General features: G+C 39.4%; 1 protein-coding gene across 2 annotated transcripts in view; it reads right to left on the reverse strand.

Moving 5' to 3' along the window:
- Window positions 1-17,259, reverse strand: part of EMB3012 (embryo defective 3012) — a 382,712-nt gene extending 365,453 nt beyond the window's left edge. For both annotated transcript variants that reach the window (XM_089417406.1, XM_089417405.1), the window contains exon 1: window positions 16,330-17,259. In XM_089417406.1, the coding sequence (XP_089273532.1) occupies window positions 16,330-16,520 (191 nt within the window). In that variant the 5' untranslated portion in view covers window positions 16,521-17,259. The remainder of the gene's footprint in view (window positions 1-16,329) is intronic.
- Between the last annotated feature and the right edge of the window lie 1,917 nt (window positions 17,260-19,176).

Consider the following 19,176-nt stretch of genomic DNA (forward strand, 5'->3'; position numbering starts at 1 on the left):
AGCGCCCCCCCCCCCCCACGGTTCCAAGCCCCGAAGCGCATCTCGTACGGAAGTTCCTAGGAAGCTTGGCCGGAAGCGGCACTTCCAAATTTGGAAGCGCCGCTTTCGAATTTTTTGCTGCTTCCTGGAAATTCGGAAGCGTCGCTTCCGAAGCGCGCTTCGTACGGCGCTTCGGGCGTCGGAAGCGTGGCGCTTCGAAGGAGGAAGCGTACGCTTCCAGAAAAGCTTCCGGAAAAGCGCTTAAAAAATCGTTTTTTTTTTTCAATTTTTTTTTTTAATTTTAGGTGAGTTTGCTTGTTGGGGGTGGGTCCACCTTGGGTTAGGGTGACGAATAAAGGCAAAAAAAAAATATAAATATAGCAGATGCTCCCTCATGGTAATGTTAAATTCTTAAAGTAAAAGTGACATTCTCCTTTATTTTTCATTTTCATCCTTTTACTTAAATTTTTAACATTACCATGAAATGACTCAGGATGTTTGAGAGTGGTTCCAGCCTCATTGGACTTCATATGGAGAAAATAGAATTTCATATCCTATTCAAAATTCATCAGACTTAACAGTTTTCAGGAATTCAGGATCAATGGGATCGTGGCATTTCATTAGATTATATCAAGTATGAAGGTATGCGATTAGCATTTAATCAAGAGCACCAAGCCCTATATGTACCCTAGTGTTGGTGGTGTTAATTATTGAACTCCTTTGTCACACGGCACGCCCTTAGCAAAAAATTACCTTTCAATCAAGTCAAAATCATCGATCAAGCATGTTAACCTTTTTCTACCATATTTTAAGTCTTGAATTAGGTAGTTTGATCAAAATTCGGCAATGTTGACTAATATCCCTAGACAATAGAGGTAGAGGCAAAGGCTAGACAAGAGGAGAAGAATCTAGATTCTAGATGGTTGATGCATCTAAATGGTTGATGCTCGAATAATTAATCATTAATGTACAATGGATGTTATATCTATCTTGATTTATGCAAAAATATGCATGTTTTCATGTCTTTTACAATTAATTTGGTATTTGGGATGTTTGTTTCGAGTATAAATGCAAAAAAATATAAAAATATATATATAGCAGATGCTTCCGCGGACGCTTCGCTTCCTAGATTTTTGGAAAATGACACTTCGGCATCCCCGCTTCCAAAAAACGCTTCTGCTTCGCTTCCCCTTCGTGCAACATTGACCAGCATACTTCTGTGCAGAGAAGAATGTTGCTCAAGAATCAGATGAGGTCGTATCAGATGAAGAAGGGACAATCAATTGACACCTTCCTCGGAGGACTGAATGAGATCCGAGATCAGTTGACTGCTATAGGGGCGACACCAGATCAGGAGCTAATGGTGAGGACAGCCCTGAATGCTGTCTCAGAAGACTGGGAAGTGTTTGTCCAGAGTATACTGGGCAGAGGGACACTTCCACCTTGGGACGAGATGTGGGCAGCTCTTCGCCAAGAAGAGATCAAATGGCAGTCGAAGACAAGTAGCAGTAGCAAGGGGATCAAAGTCAAGCAGGAGGAGGAAGATGTGGCCCTAGCATCTGAGGGAAAGCAGGAAAAGCGGAAGAAAAAGGATCTCTCCAAGATCAAGTGCTTCCACTATGGGGAGCTGGGTCATTATGCGACCCAGTGTCCAAGGAAGAAGAGTAAGGGACAATCTTTTGAGACTAAGGCAGCGCCAGCACGGGCAAAGAAGGAAGTTTTGATAGACGAGGATTGTGCCATGAGTGCACACACACCACTTGAGCGGAAATGGGGAGACATCGAGCTGTAGTCAAGAAGACTACAGGCGATGAGGGGCAGGATCCTCGAGGTACCCAGCCTCTTGGATTAGACCTTGCTACAGGAGCCCCGTCGAGGAGTAGCAAGACTAGCTGAGTGGGTAGAGACAGATGCGGATGGAGCGACAGAGAGAGCTACAGTGCAAAAGTCCCGAGACAGTGCAGAGCTAGCAGGCTACAGCAGTGCGAGGGGCACAGGAGTGTTGCACCAATGCAAGAAGGCACAGAGAGGTGTGTAACGGTGCAAGATGCAGGGGGTTGTTGCAGCAGCGCAGAGGTCAGAGAGAGAGCACTTGTCAGCAGCAGAGGGAGCTTCAGCATTAGTGGGTGTCTCTAACCCAATAGGGAGGTCAGTTGGGAGATCGGTTACTTACTTCTCAGTAACTGAGTTGCAGTGCAGCAGTGGGCAGCACGATGCAGCATGATGAGAGGAGGTGCAGTCGGATGCAGTGTTGGGAGAAAGGACCAGCAGCAACACGGATGCAGAGGGAGCTATCGTACAGATGCAGCAGTGGCAGTGGCAGAACCATGGGCACCAGTACAGGAGACAGCAATGCAAAGGATGTTAGGAATGAAGGCCTAGCATCAGCACAGGTACCGATGTTGAATGATCAGAGTAATACTCAGTGAGGAGTATTGTTAGAGCACAGTCCTCGCTAAGAGGGAGTGTTGATTTAGAGTAGCATCAGATGTGCTCTAACCATGAAATTTCGTGAAGAGGTTGGGGCACATGAGATCTCCAATACCCAGAAAGGATTTGGGCAGATTCTAAACAGATCAGGAAATATTAAAATAATTAATATTTTAATATAGTCCCTAAGTCTAAACTTAGGGAAAATAAAATATTAATGTGCATTAATATGAATCTGTGTTAGAGTGGTCCAAAAGACATGGATCAAGCCAAATCTAATCTTTAGGCATTGATTAGAGACTTAATCTCGATCGTTGATATGTCAACAAGAAAAGTATAAGAGGAGGCTTGAGGGTCACTTGTAGTACACAACAGAGTGATCAGTCATTCTATTCTCTAGAGCGAGGTTTGCTAAGAGAGATAGAATCAGTGATTGGAGAGCAGTTGAGGGGCATTGAGTACAGAGAGGCAGAGATAGTGTCGGGAGAGCAGCAGAGCAGCCAGAGAGAGTGACGCAGCAGCAGCGAGTGCTCACGCAGGGCCACGCAGAGGCAGCGAAGTGCTGCGTAGAGCACTAGAGAGGCCAGCGTAGCTGACGCAGAGGCTCAGAGAGCTGACGCAGGGCCAACGCTAGGCTAGGAGAGGCAGACGCAGTCCAGATTGGGTAGACGCTGGGGTTTCTAGAGCAGATTGGTGCTGAGTAGCGGCCGGAAGGATTATTCAGGGTTTCAGCCAGTAGATTTGTCAGAAACTGAGAGGTGTTACTGCTAAGGAATTCTCTATTGGGTAGGCCAGTTTCAGCACCCAGATTGTACTTTGATATTGCTTAATAAAAAAACCCTCATATAGCTGCACTGGTTTTCCCACATTGGGTTTTTTTGGGGACATTGGTCCAAAAATAATGGTGTCATATGGTGTGTTTGTTTTTGTTTCTTTTTAGTTGTTGATCTGTAATATGTTGAGCATGAACTAGTGTTTATTTTCAGTATTTACATTGAAAATAACTTATTAAGGAAAATAACAAGTTGGTAGGAATAAATCAGATAAAGTGCATGGAGGGTTTCTAACTAAGTAAACTTAGAAACTTCAACACGGTCATGCTTCTATATATCAAACAACCATATGGAGGAGTCTTGTCTTTCCAGTCTGATCAAGACATATCAAGCTCATGCTCTCAAGTATATTTGTGAGCCATATTCATCCCACTCTTCCTTTTAACACTTTCTGAAGATATGAATTTCCTTCTTGTTTGACATGCTTTAATGTTCATTTGAAGATTAACTACATGAATGTGATCTCTGGTTAGCATTTTTCGTGGTTGTTTAAAGCATTTACCTTTTAAAAATTTTAATTGCTGGAGTATCATTAAGCTATTGAGCCTTTATTGATTATCTTGTATCTGGTAAAAGTTAAGCTTTGATGATAAATGATTGCTCTACATGGTTTATATTTCTGCAGCGTCTGATAATTAATCGATTAAACATTAACTCCACAAGGCACTGGTCTTTTAACTTAACAAAATCAATCTAGTGCTTGTTTCTTCGTGTCTCCCAACCCAACTGGTCGACAGTTGGTCTTCATCACCTCATAAGGTCTACCCCCCTTAGCCGTGGGAGACAGGCTTAAACGGAGAGGTCAGGGATCAGAGTGACAGCCCCCGGTCTGAGCGTTGTCGTGTCAATTTGTGCGACAACACTTCTAATGAAGAGCCTTTCCTTAAAGATATTCATACCTCTTCCTTTTATACTGCCATTTAGTTGACTTCATTTCGAACGAACTGCTTTTTTAACTTTCTTTGAAAATAATGTCCATGAATGATGAGATTCCTTCCTTAAGATGACAAATGCTCCATTTATTCCTTCATGTGATTTCTAGACTATCTTCATACCTTCAAACTTTCTAGACTACTTCGATGTTGCTTCCATGATCTTCTAGTGGAATACGCTTTTGCCATGTTACTATGATTCTACCATACACTGAAGAAACTTCTATAATGTTGCATAATGACCTTGATCTTGCTAATGGTTTTGCTTCTATGATAGATCCTTGTAGTCCCTTTTTTGCTAAATGGTCGCCTCTATATCATCATGATATAATTGTAGTTGTTGCACAAACTGTGAAGTGCTTGATGGTCCAAATCCTTCTATCCTGCTTTGCTAGATGTTTGGATGACTACTTCCAATCTTTTGGTAAGGTGCAACTGACAATGTAGACTCTAACTCTTCCAATGCTATATGCTTCTTTCCATGATGCCATAATTTGTGAATCTCAAGGCTCTTTCGTAATTTCTATTCTAACTGCTAACTGCTATCTTCTAATAAAAGAGAAAAACAAACTTCTTGTCAACCTGGTAATAGTAAAATCCTTCAATAGTAGAGGTCCTCGTGATCTTCATTCTCTGGTTTCTTCTCAAGTTCTTCATCTTCTTCTACAATATGGGTTCCACTTCTTTCTTTCCTTTTCTTGTTCTTCTTGTTATTAGAATCCTTGGGACAATCCATTTTAAAGTGTCCATATTCATTGCACCTAAATCATTGTACTTTGGACATATCTCGGCCTCCACGTGGCTAATTGTTGTTGTTGTTGTTGTATATTCAACGAGGTTCAAATCTTCCAAATTTTCCAAACTTCTTCTTTGATTTAGCAGCAAAAGCTTGACATTTTTCATTGTTGGGTTCAATGTCATCCTTGGCTTTCAATCTTTATTCTTCTAAAATACATAAAGCCCATAGCTCATCGGAGTTTGGAGTGTCTTTTCTTGAATAGATGTTCGTCACAAAACTACTCCAATATGAAAGTAAAGCATTGAGTACACGAGTAGTTAATTCAGAATCAGATATGACTTCTCCAAGCCCTTGTAGTTGATCTTTTAATTTTGATATTTTCACACAAGGTATGAGGCCAAGTCTTCATCTTCTAACAACCTCGTTCTCGAAGATATTTTCTGACCTATAGTATTGACAGCATATAGTTTTACCAATTTGTCATAGATTTCAAAGGGGATAAGATTATCTATGATGGACTCAATGAGAATTCTTTGAGCCCTAACTTCTCCTTTATTGTACTTGGTCAATTCTTGAGTCTTGTCCTTGTTTGGTTCTATAACTTTGCCTAGAACGTGATCCATGACTTCATTTTCTATTAGAACCATGTTATGAAACCAGCTCACAAAATAGAAGAAAAGATAGGTAAACGCTTTCAAAATCAGCCTCTTTGAAGGGGCAACCTCCTTTACATTACACAAATGAACAATTCTTGGATGATACAAATGACAAGACCTCCTTTCTATATATAGGAGTCTAAGGGGTCATAATATAATCAGAGTCGGCATAACAATAATAATGTAAGGGCACAATAATAACAATAATGGGCTTCTATGGGGCACAATAATAACAATATGGGGACTACATGGGCACAACAATATAATAAGGCGGTTGCACTAATAACAATACGGGGTTACACTAATAACAATAAGGGGTTACACCAGTAGTATAGGGACCTAACAAACCAAATCAATTCTCTTATTCCAAGCTTGGAAGTTTAATGACCCATCAAGTTTGTTGCCTTCCTTACAAAAAGATGCCATTTGATTTGATGATTGAGACATGGAGTGTAATAAAATACTTACTTGTCAAAGGAGTGAAGTGCTTGATGACGAATCCCTCAAGTATCTTGATGCTTCCAAGAATTTTAATGATTCCAAGAGTCTTCAGAGATGTCCTTGAATGATGACTTTTGGGATGGTTGGTACAATAATATCTTCAAGTTGTTTTAATGATGGATGTTGATACTTTCAAGAATGTAGATGATGCTCCCAAGAATCTTGATCCTTTTAAAAATCTTCAAAGATATTCTTGAGTGATGTCTTCTATAGAGATGTCTTCAAGCTACGATGATGACTCCTTCAATGATGGAATGAGTGGACAAGAGCCTCCATAGGGGAGAGAGATAGTTGCTATAGTAGACTTCTTCAAAAGTGAATGATGGTCTTTGAGTCTTCTTCCTTGTGCCCTTTGCAAATGATATCTTCCAAAGTAGCTAATGTAAATGTCTTCAAATGAGCCAACAAAAGTGATCTTCAAGTTGCCTTCTCCTCACCTTAGCTCTGATACCATGTTGAGAAACCAATAGGCTAGCAAATTAGGGTTGATTTCTCTTACTTGATAATTGCTTGTGAATATATGTTGGATTCTTATTACTTTTGTTATCTTCTCTTCATCAAACAATTACCAAAACATAAACCATGAAGATCACAAAAGACAATGAACACGAGATATAGGCTCCAAGCCAAGGCGAGACCCCACAAGGGGGGAAACCCAACCAGTCTTCTCTTCTTATAGAATCATATCAAAGTGAGAAATCCAATACCAAGACCTCCCACAAGACCTAAGTAGGCCCTCCTTCAAACCTTCCTTAGCCAAGTCAAATTCGATTAAGTCAACGATGGTCAAAGTTCTTCAAATCTGGTCAAACTCTAATTTTCGATACCTGTAACAGACCTGCAATTTTCAGCCCTTGCAACTATCAGAAATTTTTGCATGCGTGGTAGAATTAGGGTAAAATAATGTGAGTGTCTCTCTCCTTTGACTTTGTTCCTTCTCCTTTAATTTTTGCTCTCTTTCCTTTGACTTTTGCTTGTCTTCTAGCACTGAAATCAAAGTTGCCAATTGAAGGCCAAATGAGGTCGAACTTCTCTCTATATATACACATCCAGAATGTAAAATAGCCCCTTCCAAGGTCAACTTGTCTAGGCAGGGCGGACTTGGTCTTGTGGGCGACTAAATGACTGTTTTGACTCAAATAAAATTATTTTTCCTTTTTCTTCCAAAAGTCCAAATGGAACTTGACTCAAGTACAATAGATTGACTCATGAAAAAAAAAATTGACTCAATAAACCCTAGAAGTATGAAAAACATGCTTGACTAATGAAATATTAAAATGATAATAATTTCTATTTCTTCTTTTGCTTTTACATAAAATATATAATTACACAAGTATAATTATTAAGACCAAACCTAGTTACATTTTCCCACAATGTAGTTAATTTAAGGACACTTGGGTTGAAGTGCATACTTCATGGAGGTTGATTATGGACTTGGACAAATATGTTGAAAAGGAGAATTGGAGCTTAGTGACCACATCGACACATGTGAGAGGGTATTGGGCACATGATAGGACATGTGGCAGATAGTTAGAGAAGGAACCCCTTGCATGATGACAACTGGATACCGCCATCGAAGAGAAGCGTTGGATTAGCAGCTTGTTGGAGAGCACACCATCCCATAAGGGGAACCTACAAGATTCATGCTTGGAGGCAATTTCATCTTGAAGATTAGATAAACCCTGTTGTGACATACATCCTTGTATTGTAAAGCACTACATGTGAGGTTGTCATGTTGGTCACTTGTATGGAAACATATCCTTGTTTTATGTTATCCTCACTCACCTATTGTATATATAAAGGAAGGAGAGCTTTCTTGCATCATTATCATCATTGTACTCTATTCTTTGTAATAGTCTTGGAGATGTCTTCCAAGAAGACAGAAGCTAGGGTTCATGAGGAAACCCTGTGAAAATTCTGAAACCTGGAATCCTATTGCAGCAACTGATAATATTTCTTCTCTCTGTTAAAACAAACTATTTGCAGTTTCCTATGGCAAATATTGAAACATATACAGTGCAACCTTCACAAAACAAATATTGTAGAAGAAAAATAAAAGGTGGAAAATTAGAGAAATTCTAGCACATACATAAAGATATTGACACAATTATTTTTGGACAATTGTCCTCGGAAAAACCCAATGCGGGAAAACCGATGAAGCAGAAGAAAGTTTCTTTATTAATTTTTCAGCAGTAATTCAAGTACAAGAATTTGGACAGCAAAACAGACGAAGAATACTAAGAGAAATTTAGTAACAAATTTCTCAATCTCCACAGCGATTCGCTGACCTTGAGATGGACCCTCTGCCCATACGCTGGTATCTTTGCATCACCCTCTGCGCAGAGCTCTAGCAGACTGCATCTCTCCTCACGTTATCTCTTCCTAAATTCATCCTGCACTTCCCGAACCACTGTTAATGCCCTCTCTCTCTCTGTCCTGCAACTCACCCTCTGGCTCTATCTTCTCTGCTAAACTTCAGCCACTGAGAAAATCAATCTGCCTAGGCAACTGAGTAACTACATGTGTGTGTTCTCCAAGCCCGGTTGAGCTTCTTCTTATAATCTCTCGTTGAGACATCAAAGACCACGATTAAAACTTAATCAATGGCTAAGATTAGCTAGAACTCGACCCAAGTCTTTTTCTACAAGATTCTCACCATGACTTAATTAATACCCTTTAATTAATCATATTTCCTAAGTTTAGACTTAGAAAATGTTAAAAACTAATTAATTATTTTAATTAAATTGTCTCTAGGTGGAATTTCCATAAACGATTTCTGGCTTTTGGAGAATACATGTTTTCTAGCCTCTCCACTATATTTCGTGGCTAGAACACATCCGATGGTACAAAAAATAACACTCCCTCTTAGCGAGGAAAGTGTTCTAGTGCTGCAATCGCTGCAACAACACACTGTCTCTGCACCATCTCCTGTCACGCTGCTGATGTCTGACTACCGCTGCCCACCAACTATTGCGCAACTCTGATATGCACTACATTTGTGTTGTTGTTAACCCTGTTGTACTGCTGCCAACTACCACATTTGCACTACAACTTCCTCTCATTTGTTGTTGCTGCAACTGAGAATCCATTTGTTTCTGCTACTGAAACGAATTCTCCACCATACCCATCCATTCCCTGAACTGGATCAACTTAGCTCTCCCTAGAGCTTTCATAAGTATGTCTGCTACCTGATCTCCTGTGGGAACATACTACAGTTGACTGCCTCACGTTGAACGCAGTCTCTAATGAAATGACATATGATATCAATGTGCTTCGACCTATCATGAAATACTGGATTCTCAGAGAGTTTTATGCAACTCTGATTATCACAGTAAACACTGGTCGCTCCCATCTTCTTCCTGAACAAACTCACGAGCAACTTCCTACCATATATTCAACTTCTGTTGAGCTCAGTGCTACTGACTTTTGCTTCCTACTGCACCAAGAGACCATCCCTGATCCAACACTAAAGCAGTACCCAGAGGTACTTTTCCTGTCCACTGAACTACCTGCCCAATCTGCATCTGTGAATCCGCATAATCTGACGTCATCTCCTCGAGTATATTTCAACCCATATCCAATTATTCCATGCACATATCTAAGAATGTGCCTAGTTGCTGCCCAATGTACCCTTTTCGGTTCTACCATGAACTGATTAAGGGTATTAACAGCAAAACAAATGTCTGGCCTAGTGTCAACTAGATACAGGATCAACCCAATGAGTTGTCTGTACAAGGTGGGGTCGACTTCCTTGTCCCCTGATGCATCTATCTTCTTCCAATTTGTGATCATGGGCGTCGTCATGGGTCGACAATCCTACATTTTGAATCTCTTCAGAATATTTGTAGCATATCTCCCTTGCCCAAGGAAAATCTCCCCATCCTTCTACAATACTTCCAATCCTAGAAAATAGTGCATCAACCCCATATCCTTTCATGTCGAATTATGCTTCAAGGTTCCTTTTCAATCCTTTATGAACCCCGATGATCCTATCAAAAACAAGTCATCTACATACAAAACCAGAATGAGAGGCTCATTCTCCACCATCAAATAGTAGAGATTGGGATCTGCATCACTCTTGATGAATCCCAACTGTTGCAAATAACTGTCAATCCGACCATACCACGCCCTAGGTGCCTGTTTGAGCCCGTATAGGGCTTTCTTCAACCTGCATACATGAGTGTGCTTCTCATGAGTTTCGAAGCCTTCAGGCTACTCTATATACACCTCTTCTTCTATCACCCCGTTCAAGAATGTTGTCTTGACATCCATCTAGTGAATCTCCCATCCCAACTGCGCTACTAGGGATATAACGGATCTGATAGAGGTATATCTGGCAACTGGGGTGAAGGTCTCCTCATAGTCTATCCCTTCCTTCTCTCCATACCACTTCACCACAACCTAGCCTTGTACTTCTCTACACTGCCATTTGTAGCGTACTTGATCTTGTAGATCCATCTGGAACCTACAACTCATTTGTCTTCTGGTCTAGGCACTGCCTCCTAAACATCATTTGTTATGATAGAACTATATTCTTCTACCATGGCATCCACCCACACCTGATGTTGTGTGGCTTCCTGAAAGTTGGAGGGTTTTGTAACTTGAGCCACCAAAGCTTGATGTTTGTCCTAGGGGCTCCGATAAACTCCTTTGCATCCCTCAAGGTCTAACGTACTTCCCTACTGGCTCTACCACTAGTGGTGGGAGATTCAATCAATGCCTCCTACTGTTCCCGTTGTTTCGTCTGTTGAGAACTCCCTGGATCTCCTACCCCTAAGGAGATACTAGTACTGGTCACCATACTCGATCCCTGTGACTGTCCTCCTGCTTGTCCCACTTGTTGTCCCTACTGTTGGACTAACGAAACTTTTGCTGACTAATCACCTGCAGGCATTTCTCGAGATCTTCTAAAAGCTTTGTCTTCCATGAACTTTACATCTCGCCTCACTACAATCTTCCTGCTGCTAGGAATGTAGATCTTGTATGCCTTTGAGGTCTCGCTATACCCTACGAGGAACCCCTTCTCTGCAGTCTGATCCAATTTACTGCACTTTTCATCTGGTATGTGACAGTAAGCCACACTCCCGAATATCCTCAAATGACTTACTTCAAGCTTCTTTCCTGTGAAGACCCCCTCTGGCGTTTTCTTCCCCAATGCTCTATGAGGTGTTCTGTTTTGAATGTACACCGTTGTGTTGCATGCCTCTGCCCATAAAAATCTAGGCAAATCCTGGTCATACAACATAGCCTTTGCAGCCCCAACTATTGGTATGTTATTTCGCTCCACTACTCCATTCTACTAAGGATTATATGGAGTTGTCCATTCTCTTTTAATGCCTTCCTTCGCGCAAAAGCCTGTGAAGTCTTTATCTGTGTATTCTCCACCAGTATCTAAATGTAGAACCTTGATATTTTTCCCTGTCGTGACCTCTATGAGAGCCTTGAACTCTTTGAACCGATCAAAGACCTCATCTTTGGTCTTTAAGAAATAGATCCAAGTCTTCCTGGAATGATCATCAATAAAGGTGACAAAATATTTGCCACCGCTAAGAGCTCTAGTGGACATAGGACCGCAAATATCTAAGTGTATCAATCCCAACACGCCATTTGCTCTGTTGTCACTTCTAGGAAATGTTGCCTTTGTGTACTTCCCAAGTACGCATCCTCTACACACATCATCATGCTCTGTGTTGAGAACTAGAACTCCCGTTACAGTTTCTCTAAGCATCCTAAGTGCTCCATGGTGTAAATGTCTAATCCTCCTGTGCCACAATTCGTTCAACTCCTTCCCACTGCTATCATCATTGCCTATCAGTGCCATTGGAGAGTCGCGCTGCAACATGTATAACCTGTTGCTCTGAGCTCCAATTTGTCTCACCTTCTTCTAGCTAGAGTGTTTGACATACACTTTCTTCCCCACAAAGTGTACATTGTACCCCTTGTCTTGTAACTGGGACATTGAAATTAGGTTTGTACCCAATCCTAGCACATGCAGTACATTAGCAGCGTTGGTGTTGGTTCTTGTTTCTATCTAAAATTCTATGGTGTCTCTCCCTACTGGAGTACATTTAGTTTTGTTGCCCATAGTGATCTGAACGTCCATCTTCTCCTCCTGATAGCTAGAGAAATATTCTCTCACCCCTGTCATATGAGCTGAAGCTCCACTGTCAATATACCAAACACCAGATGATGCCAAACCTGACAAGCACGCAAACTCATCCTCCAACCTGGAAGATAATTCTGAGGCTTCCTAACCGTTGATTCTATCCATGATTTTTTGTGTTATTTCTCCTTTCCTTCGTAACGTTGATTTTGTTGCTACAAAATATTGCGTCCCAGCTGGAAATCTACTCTGCAAGAAATATCGCTGCTCCCTATGACTCTGGCAATCCTCAATCTGGGAAATATAATTTCTTTGTCGACTCTCTAAGAAAAATAGACTTTTCCTCAAAAACTAATCCTCCTGGCCAAGGGGACTGCGCAGCCCCAGGGGTTTCGAACGCCTTCTTAAGCAGTGCTATGAAGCTCCTTCTCCTCTCTACAACTGAGCTCTCCAGCTTCTATCTGTGCTCTGATACCATGTGAAAATTCCGAAACTTGGAATCCTACTGCAACAACTGATAATATTTTTTCTATTTGTTAAAACAAACTATTTGCAGTTTCATACGGCAAATATTGAAACATCTACACTGCAACCTTCACAAAACAAATACTACGGAAGAAAAATAAATGCTGGAAAACTAGAGAAATTCTAGCACATACATAAAGATATTGACACAATTATCTTTGGACAATTGTCCCCGGAAAAACCCAATGCGGGAAAACCCGTGCAGCAGATGAGGGTTTCTTTATTAATTTTTCAACAGTAATTCAAGTACAAGAATTTGGACAGCAAAACAAAGGAAGAATACTGAGAGAAATTTAGTAACAAATTTCTCAATCTCCACGGCGACTCCTTGACCCCGAGATGGACCCTTTGCTCATACGTTGGTGTCTCTGCGTCAACCTCTGCGCAAAGCTCTAGTGGACTACGTCTCTCCTCACGTTGTCTCTTCCTAAATTCCCCCTGTTGATGCCCTCTCTCTCTGTCCTGCAACTCACCCTCTGGCTCTATCTTCTCTGTTGAACTTCAGCCACTGAGAAAATCGATATGCCTGGACAATTGAGTAGCTGCAAGTGTGCGTTCTCCAATCCCCGTCAAGTTCCTTCTTATAATCTCTCGTTGAGACATCAACGACCACAATTAAAACTTAATCAATGGCTAAGATTAGCTAGAACTCGATCCAAATCTTTCTCTAGAAGATTCTCACCATGACTTAATTAATACCCTTTAATTAAACATATTTCCTAAGTTTAGACTTAGGAAATATTAAGTACTAATTAATTATTTTAATTAAGTTGTCTCTAGGTGGAATTTACAGAAATGATTTCTGGGTTTTGGAGAATACATGTATTCTAGCCTCTCCACTAAATTTTGTGGCTAGAACACATCCGATGCTACAAAAACTAGCAAACCCTAGGAGAATACATGAAGAGAGAGAGAGAGAGAGAGAGAGAGAGAGAGACCTTAGTTATTCTTAGAGAGATTCCTCTTGTACAATGCTAGGATTTGGTCTTGTGAGATGTTAGGGTTGTGCTATGCAAGTAAACCCTAGCAAGAGTATGACATTGAGGTGATGATGGATTATTTTGTGGCTCTTGTTGTAGCACTGGGGTTTAGGACAAGACTTTGTAGCCTTATTATTGTGGAATGCATGGAGGTTAGGGCAAGATCATGGGAAGCTTGACTTCATGAGCCTTGAGCTTGGTGTGATCATATTCTTGATGTTCCAAGAATATCTTTGTGCTTCTCTTGTTACAATAGTTGAAAATCTAAGATTTAAGGACTCAAACCTTAGGATGGACATGTAGACTTTGAGGGTAATGTTGGTGTTGTTTTGTCATGTATTTGTGTGATGCAATATGGCTAGGGTTTGTGAACCTTAAGGAAGAAAAGTGTGGAGAGCTTGTGTGATACAAGCTTGTTGTATGTGCCAAGGAAAACTTGTCGGTGACATGTACCAGATTTGTGATAGAGTTGTGTTATGTACTTGATCTTTTATACGTATGTGAGCTTTCCAGCTATCGAAATTTTGCAGACTTGCAAATTTGATTTTCAGCTTTTGTTATCTTCTTGTTTGAGTCAATTCCAGAACTTGTTGTTTATGCCGATTTCACATAACATGGATAAATTGGTTAAATAATCTAACACATAATCTTGAAAATAATGGAGAATAATTACACTGTTATAATCTACTGTAATAAGTCATTTCAGATCTGTTATATGCCTTGAATAGTGTCTTCCAATGGCCGCAGCATTGTGGTGATGAAATATACTTGTATACTATTTATTCTCTTGGACTGTTGGCAGAAATTGGGTTGAAGGGAAGTGAAATATTACTGCCATAATTTAATATTTCAGATCAGCCCTAACAATGAAAGTTTACAGGGATTAGGTCTAAGAAGCCTCAAATAAATGAGATGGAATTTTTTGAATTGCACTAATTGTCCAATTCCTGAAAATTCTACATTGGCAATGCCAATGTCCCTGATCAAAAACTTTGCTCGGAGAAGTTAAGTTTCATGATTCCCGTAGAGGTTATGGCCAAAGTTGCAGGTGCTCACAATAGGATGTTTACTACACTTGTAGCATCTTGACACCAAACAATTAGAAAAGGAAAAAAATAGAAAACTTTACCAATTGTCAACAGGGGTGCCTGCCTGGTTGGTAAAGCAAGGGTGTTGGTATTCCCCTCACCAAGGTTCAAGTCCCCCTAGAGACATATTCACTCCTCATGAATTGGCAGAACTGCCTAAACCGTTTATTGCACCCTGTCACCAGGTACAGTTCTGGAGCAACTTTAGCAGAATAGCTGCCCCCAGTCAGGGCTGTAACCTAGGTACAAGTCTTGGGCCTTGGCCGTTGGGCAACTTGGCGCTGGTTAGGCAAGGTATAGCTGGTATGACTGCATGAGATGTACTCGCTTCATTGTAAAAAATTCTCATACTAGGTAAAGTGCCCAGTTACTTGTGTAGACTGGAAGAATCCATTAAAAAACAAAAACGGAAATAGGACATCAACTATTTGTTTCATAAAGAAGAGAAGGAGCAAGTAAAAATGCTGAGGAAGTGTAAGCAGAGGTCAGGTGTGGTGAAGATGGGAGATTTGTTTTCATGTACAAACATGGACCGACAGGTATGAGACAAGTCAAATGAAAGTTCACAGACAAATTTCTGACAACATAATCCACCTACTTTTATTATTGGGAATCAACCAAACATTAAAACATATCAAACATAATTACAACCACCCATTGAGTGCATTATCATCGTTAGGCTGTATAGGAGACTAAATAACGTGTTTCTCCCTGTTAACAAGCTTCTAGAAATGCACTCTGTGCCAATACTTTAACATGTGCATTCACTCTCAATATGAGTTACGCAAATCTTGAAAGTGTTATAAACTTATATGCATGTGATCATGAAAGAGATTTTAAAGGGATCGATAAATGGGGAAATCTACAGTTTGAAAAACAATAAACTAAATGAGGCCGACAGGATAATGCTAGCTCCTTCCATGAATATATTTTCAATTAGCCATGGTTCCTTGGCTCTTCATTTTTCATAAATGTGGACTTGAATACATTCTACGTGTGTCTGTTCAGCAAGTTCAGCAGCGTGTTCTATTGATTTCTAATTGAGACTCTATACTCTAATTTCGGGGCAATATACTCCTCAAGAATATTAGGCTTCAACAAGAGTACAAAACTTCCTCCGGGTTTTCGGAGTTAGTTGCCTTCTGTTTTACTTTTTGTTATTTGCCCTTGTGGTAATATGGTCATCTAATTTCAGATTTTTCCCTCTGCAACATAACAGTTTTTCTAATTGTTATAGAAAATACCGAATTAAGTTCTAACCAAGGATTTTTAAAGAACTATACGTATATTATCAGAGATGGTATCCACAACAGCTGATGTAGTTTTCGGTAACTTAAAATTGAATTCTCCAACTGCAATCTGCTGCTTGCATATCGATTTATGCTGTCCTGAACTTTTAAAACGTCAAATGACGTGGGGAATTTAGCTGAATTCTACTTCGGAAGATAGTAACTAATGTTGCAGAGACCCGTGAATGAGTTAACAATTCGAAAAAAGATTGAACCAGAAATACAACAAATGTTATTTCCAAACTAAGTGAAATAGATTTATTCTTGAACTTACCAGGAGAAACAGCCGTCAGTCCCTTGAAGTCTGTAGCGAATGGGGTTAAAAGCACGAGGAGGAAGCAAAAGATTGAGGTCATTCATATGTGGACCTTTAATCGATTCCGCATATTTCCCGTTCAACACAGCAATTAGCAAACATAATGCCGCCGCTGCCAAGAGGCGAAGAAATAAAGAAAATGGCACCATTTGCGGGAAAAATAAAATAAAATAAAGCTTTAGAATAAGCGTATTCTACTGTAGGCGCATCAAATGCTCTCGTTCATAAGCGTATTGTACTGCGGGCGCATCAAATGCTCTCCTCCATAAGTGTATTCTACTGCAAGCGCATCAAATGCTCTCCTCCATAAACGTATTCTACTGCAGGAACATCAAATGCTCTACTCCGTAAGTGTATTCTACTGCAAGCGCATCAAATGCTCTCCTCCATAAATGTATTCTACTGGACGAACATTGTCTGTCACTAACCCTCAATTTTAGCCTTGAATTTAAGCTTCTTTCACTGATATATGCACATTTGCAGAGAACTAAGTTGTAATGAAGGATGATAAGTTTCCATGGCGTTCCTCAAATCCATTTCTAAAACTGAAACAAGACATTCAAAATTTGCACCATTTTCGGCCATGAAATTTACATTGCTGAGCAATTGTTGCTGTGGGTTAGATGTTTACAGTTACCATAAAAATGCATTGTTTAGAGACGAAAAATACAAACAGAGGAGTATCAAGAATGCCCGTGGAATTCAGTTTCGGTTCCAAAACCCTAGGACGGGTTTTAACGTATCAATTTTCCAATGCGCATAGAAGCCATTCCACGTGTAGGTAACACGCCGGATATTTGCCACGGAAGTTTTTCATCGCCTTGACTATCAAAAGGGCGGCAAACACAGCCATGGCAACCTTCTTTTTCCGGTTCGTCTCATAATCTACCTTCATAAGCTACTTATTAGCCATCGCACCCCAGGTTGCAATGGGAACATGGTAAGGCAAAAACCGAGAAAATAGTAGCATAGAGGATGGAAGTCAAATATTTTATGTAATTTTATTTATTTATAAGTGTTTCTATTTGAAATTTAAATTTTCTATTATATCGTGGATTATAATTGTAAAATAAGTTTATTACTAAAATTATTATTTGTAGAATTAATAGACTATTTTATTGAATGTTTCATTTCGATATATATGATTTATTTTATATTTGAATAAATAATTTCAATATATATTTTGTGGCAAGTTTTAATGATTCAATAATGAAATCACTATTGAGTGATTCTATGGATAAGGTGCTCTTTGTTGTACAAGTGGACTTCAGTAGAGTATCAAATAGAATCCCATAGATCCATCTTAAATACGGATCTAACATGAGCCAAGGGGGATCCAACTTCTTTGCGTGTTAATTTTTTTATGAACAGACATTATTCAAATGTTTTGTATAGTTATTTAAAAAAAATTATTTTTAGATTTAAAAATAAAAAATATTGACCAGCGAAATTTCAACTTTGATGATGGACGAAAGGCTTACACATCATACTAGGTTGTAAAATGAGCCTCTTGGTTCAATAAGATGATTTCCAAGTTAGTTAACAATAATTTATCTTCCGCATTTTGTTTTCTTTAGGCAAGCAATGGGAAGACATAAATATCTAAAAGCATACGAGAAGCTTCTTCATTGGACATGACCAATCCTACCCATTCTAAGAACAATAATCTTCGTGTTGGGCTCAAAGAATCTTCATCTTAATCTTTTATTGACAACAATTGTGGAAATTCCATCTTCAACTTGGTGGCATCTACTTCATTATTAGTTTTCATGCTTAACTTAATGCAATTGTTACTCTATGATCTTCGAACGTGTCCTTTGATTACATTACTTCTCACACACTGTATCCACATGTACACTTGTTTATTGCCAATTCTCAAATTGTATATGTATACATAGGTTTTTCACACATGATCAGGTGATTTCATCATTTTAAATCTTGTTATTTATACATACAAATATCCAACAAAACAAACCCTGGAGCACAATCCAAACATTGAAACAAAGTCACAAACCAGAGAATCAAACTGTAAACTCTAACTAAAAAATGAATTATATTTTTGCTATTGTGTACCGCTAATTGAATAGAATCGTGGATGACACAAAGAACTTACTAGTTTCGTCATTGGTGTTTGTAATTCACCCCAAAAATCAATTAAATTTCCTAAGTCTTCCATATTAACTCCCGTGAATACTCCTATTGATTTCCTATGATTGATTTCTCTTAACTAAATTTTCATACAAATGTACCAATTCAAATAACCAGGATGCTAGAGTAAAATGTCAATCATGAGTAAAATGCCCGAGTTATGGAGTCATCCTTCTTGTCCTTTTGCAAGGATCAGACAAGTTAAGTAGATAGGATGCAATTTAAAGTGTGATTGGGGTAAGAGCACAAGCTTTATACTAAATATTCAATAAAATCCAAGTGTCATGTTTTCATGGAAGGTGTTGACTTGTATGAGTCTATGAAGAAGCAAGTGCCCACCCCATAGGAATTCATTCAATTAAGTCATCCAAGCCATTCAAAAATCAGAATAATATGTATTCTTGTTTTGTCTCAGCATTGAAATTTGAAAGTAACATTATTCCTTTAATTTTGGTTATGAAGTAACATGTTTATGTTCAACTTGTGTGGGAAACATTTGGTTATGAAGTAACATGCTTATGTTCAACTTGTGTGGGAAACATAAAAGAGCCTATCTCAGCTTATTCTCCCAGTGAGATATGCCCCACATGGAGAGGTTATATACCTCCGCATATCAAGTTTTCAATTGTAAGCATCCTAGAGTAAGTAGAAAATCAT

This window comes from Pinus tabuliformis, chromosome 3_2 (assembly GCF_031772625.1).
Source record: "Pinus tabuliformis cultivar Carrire ecotype Pingquan chromosome 3_2, CPIR1, whole genome shotgun sequence".
Classification (NCBI taxonomy): domain Eukaryota; kingdom Viridiplantae; phylum Streptophyta; class Pinopsida; order Pinales; family Pinaceae; genus Pinus; species Pinus tabuliformis.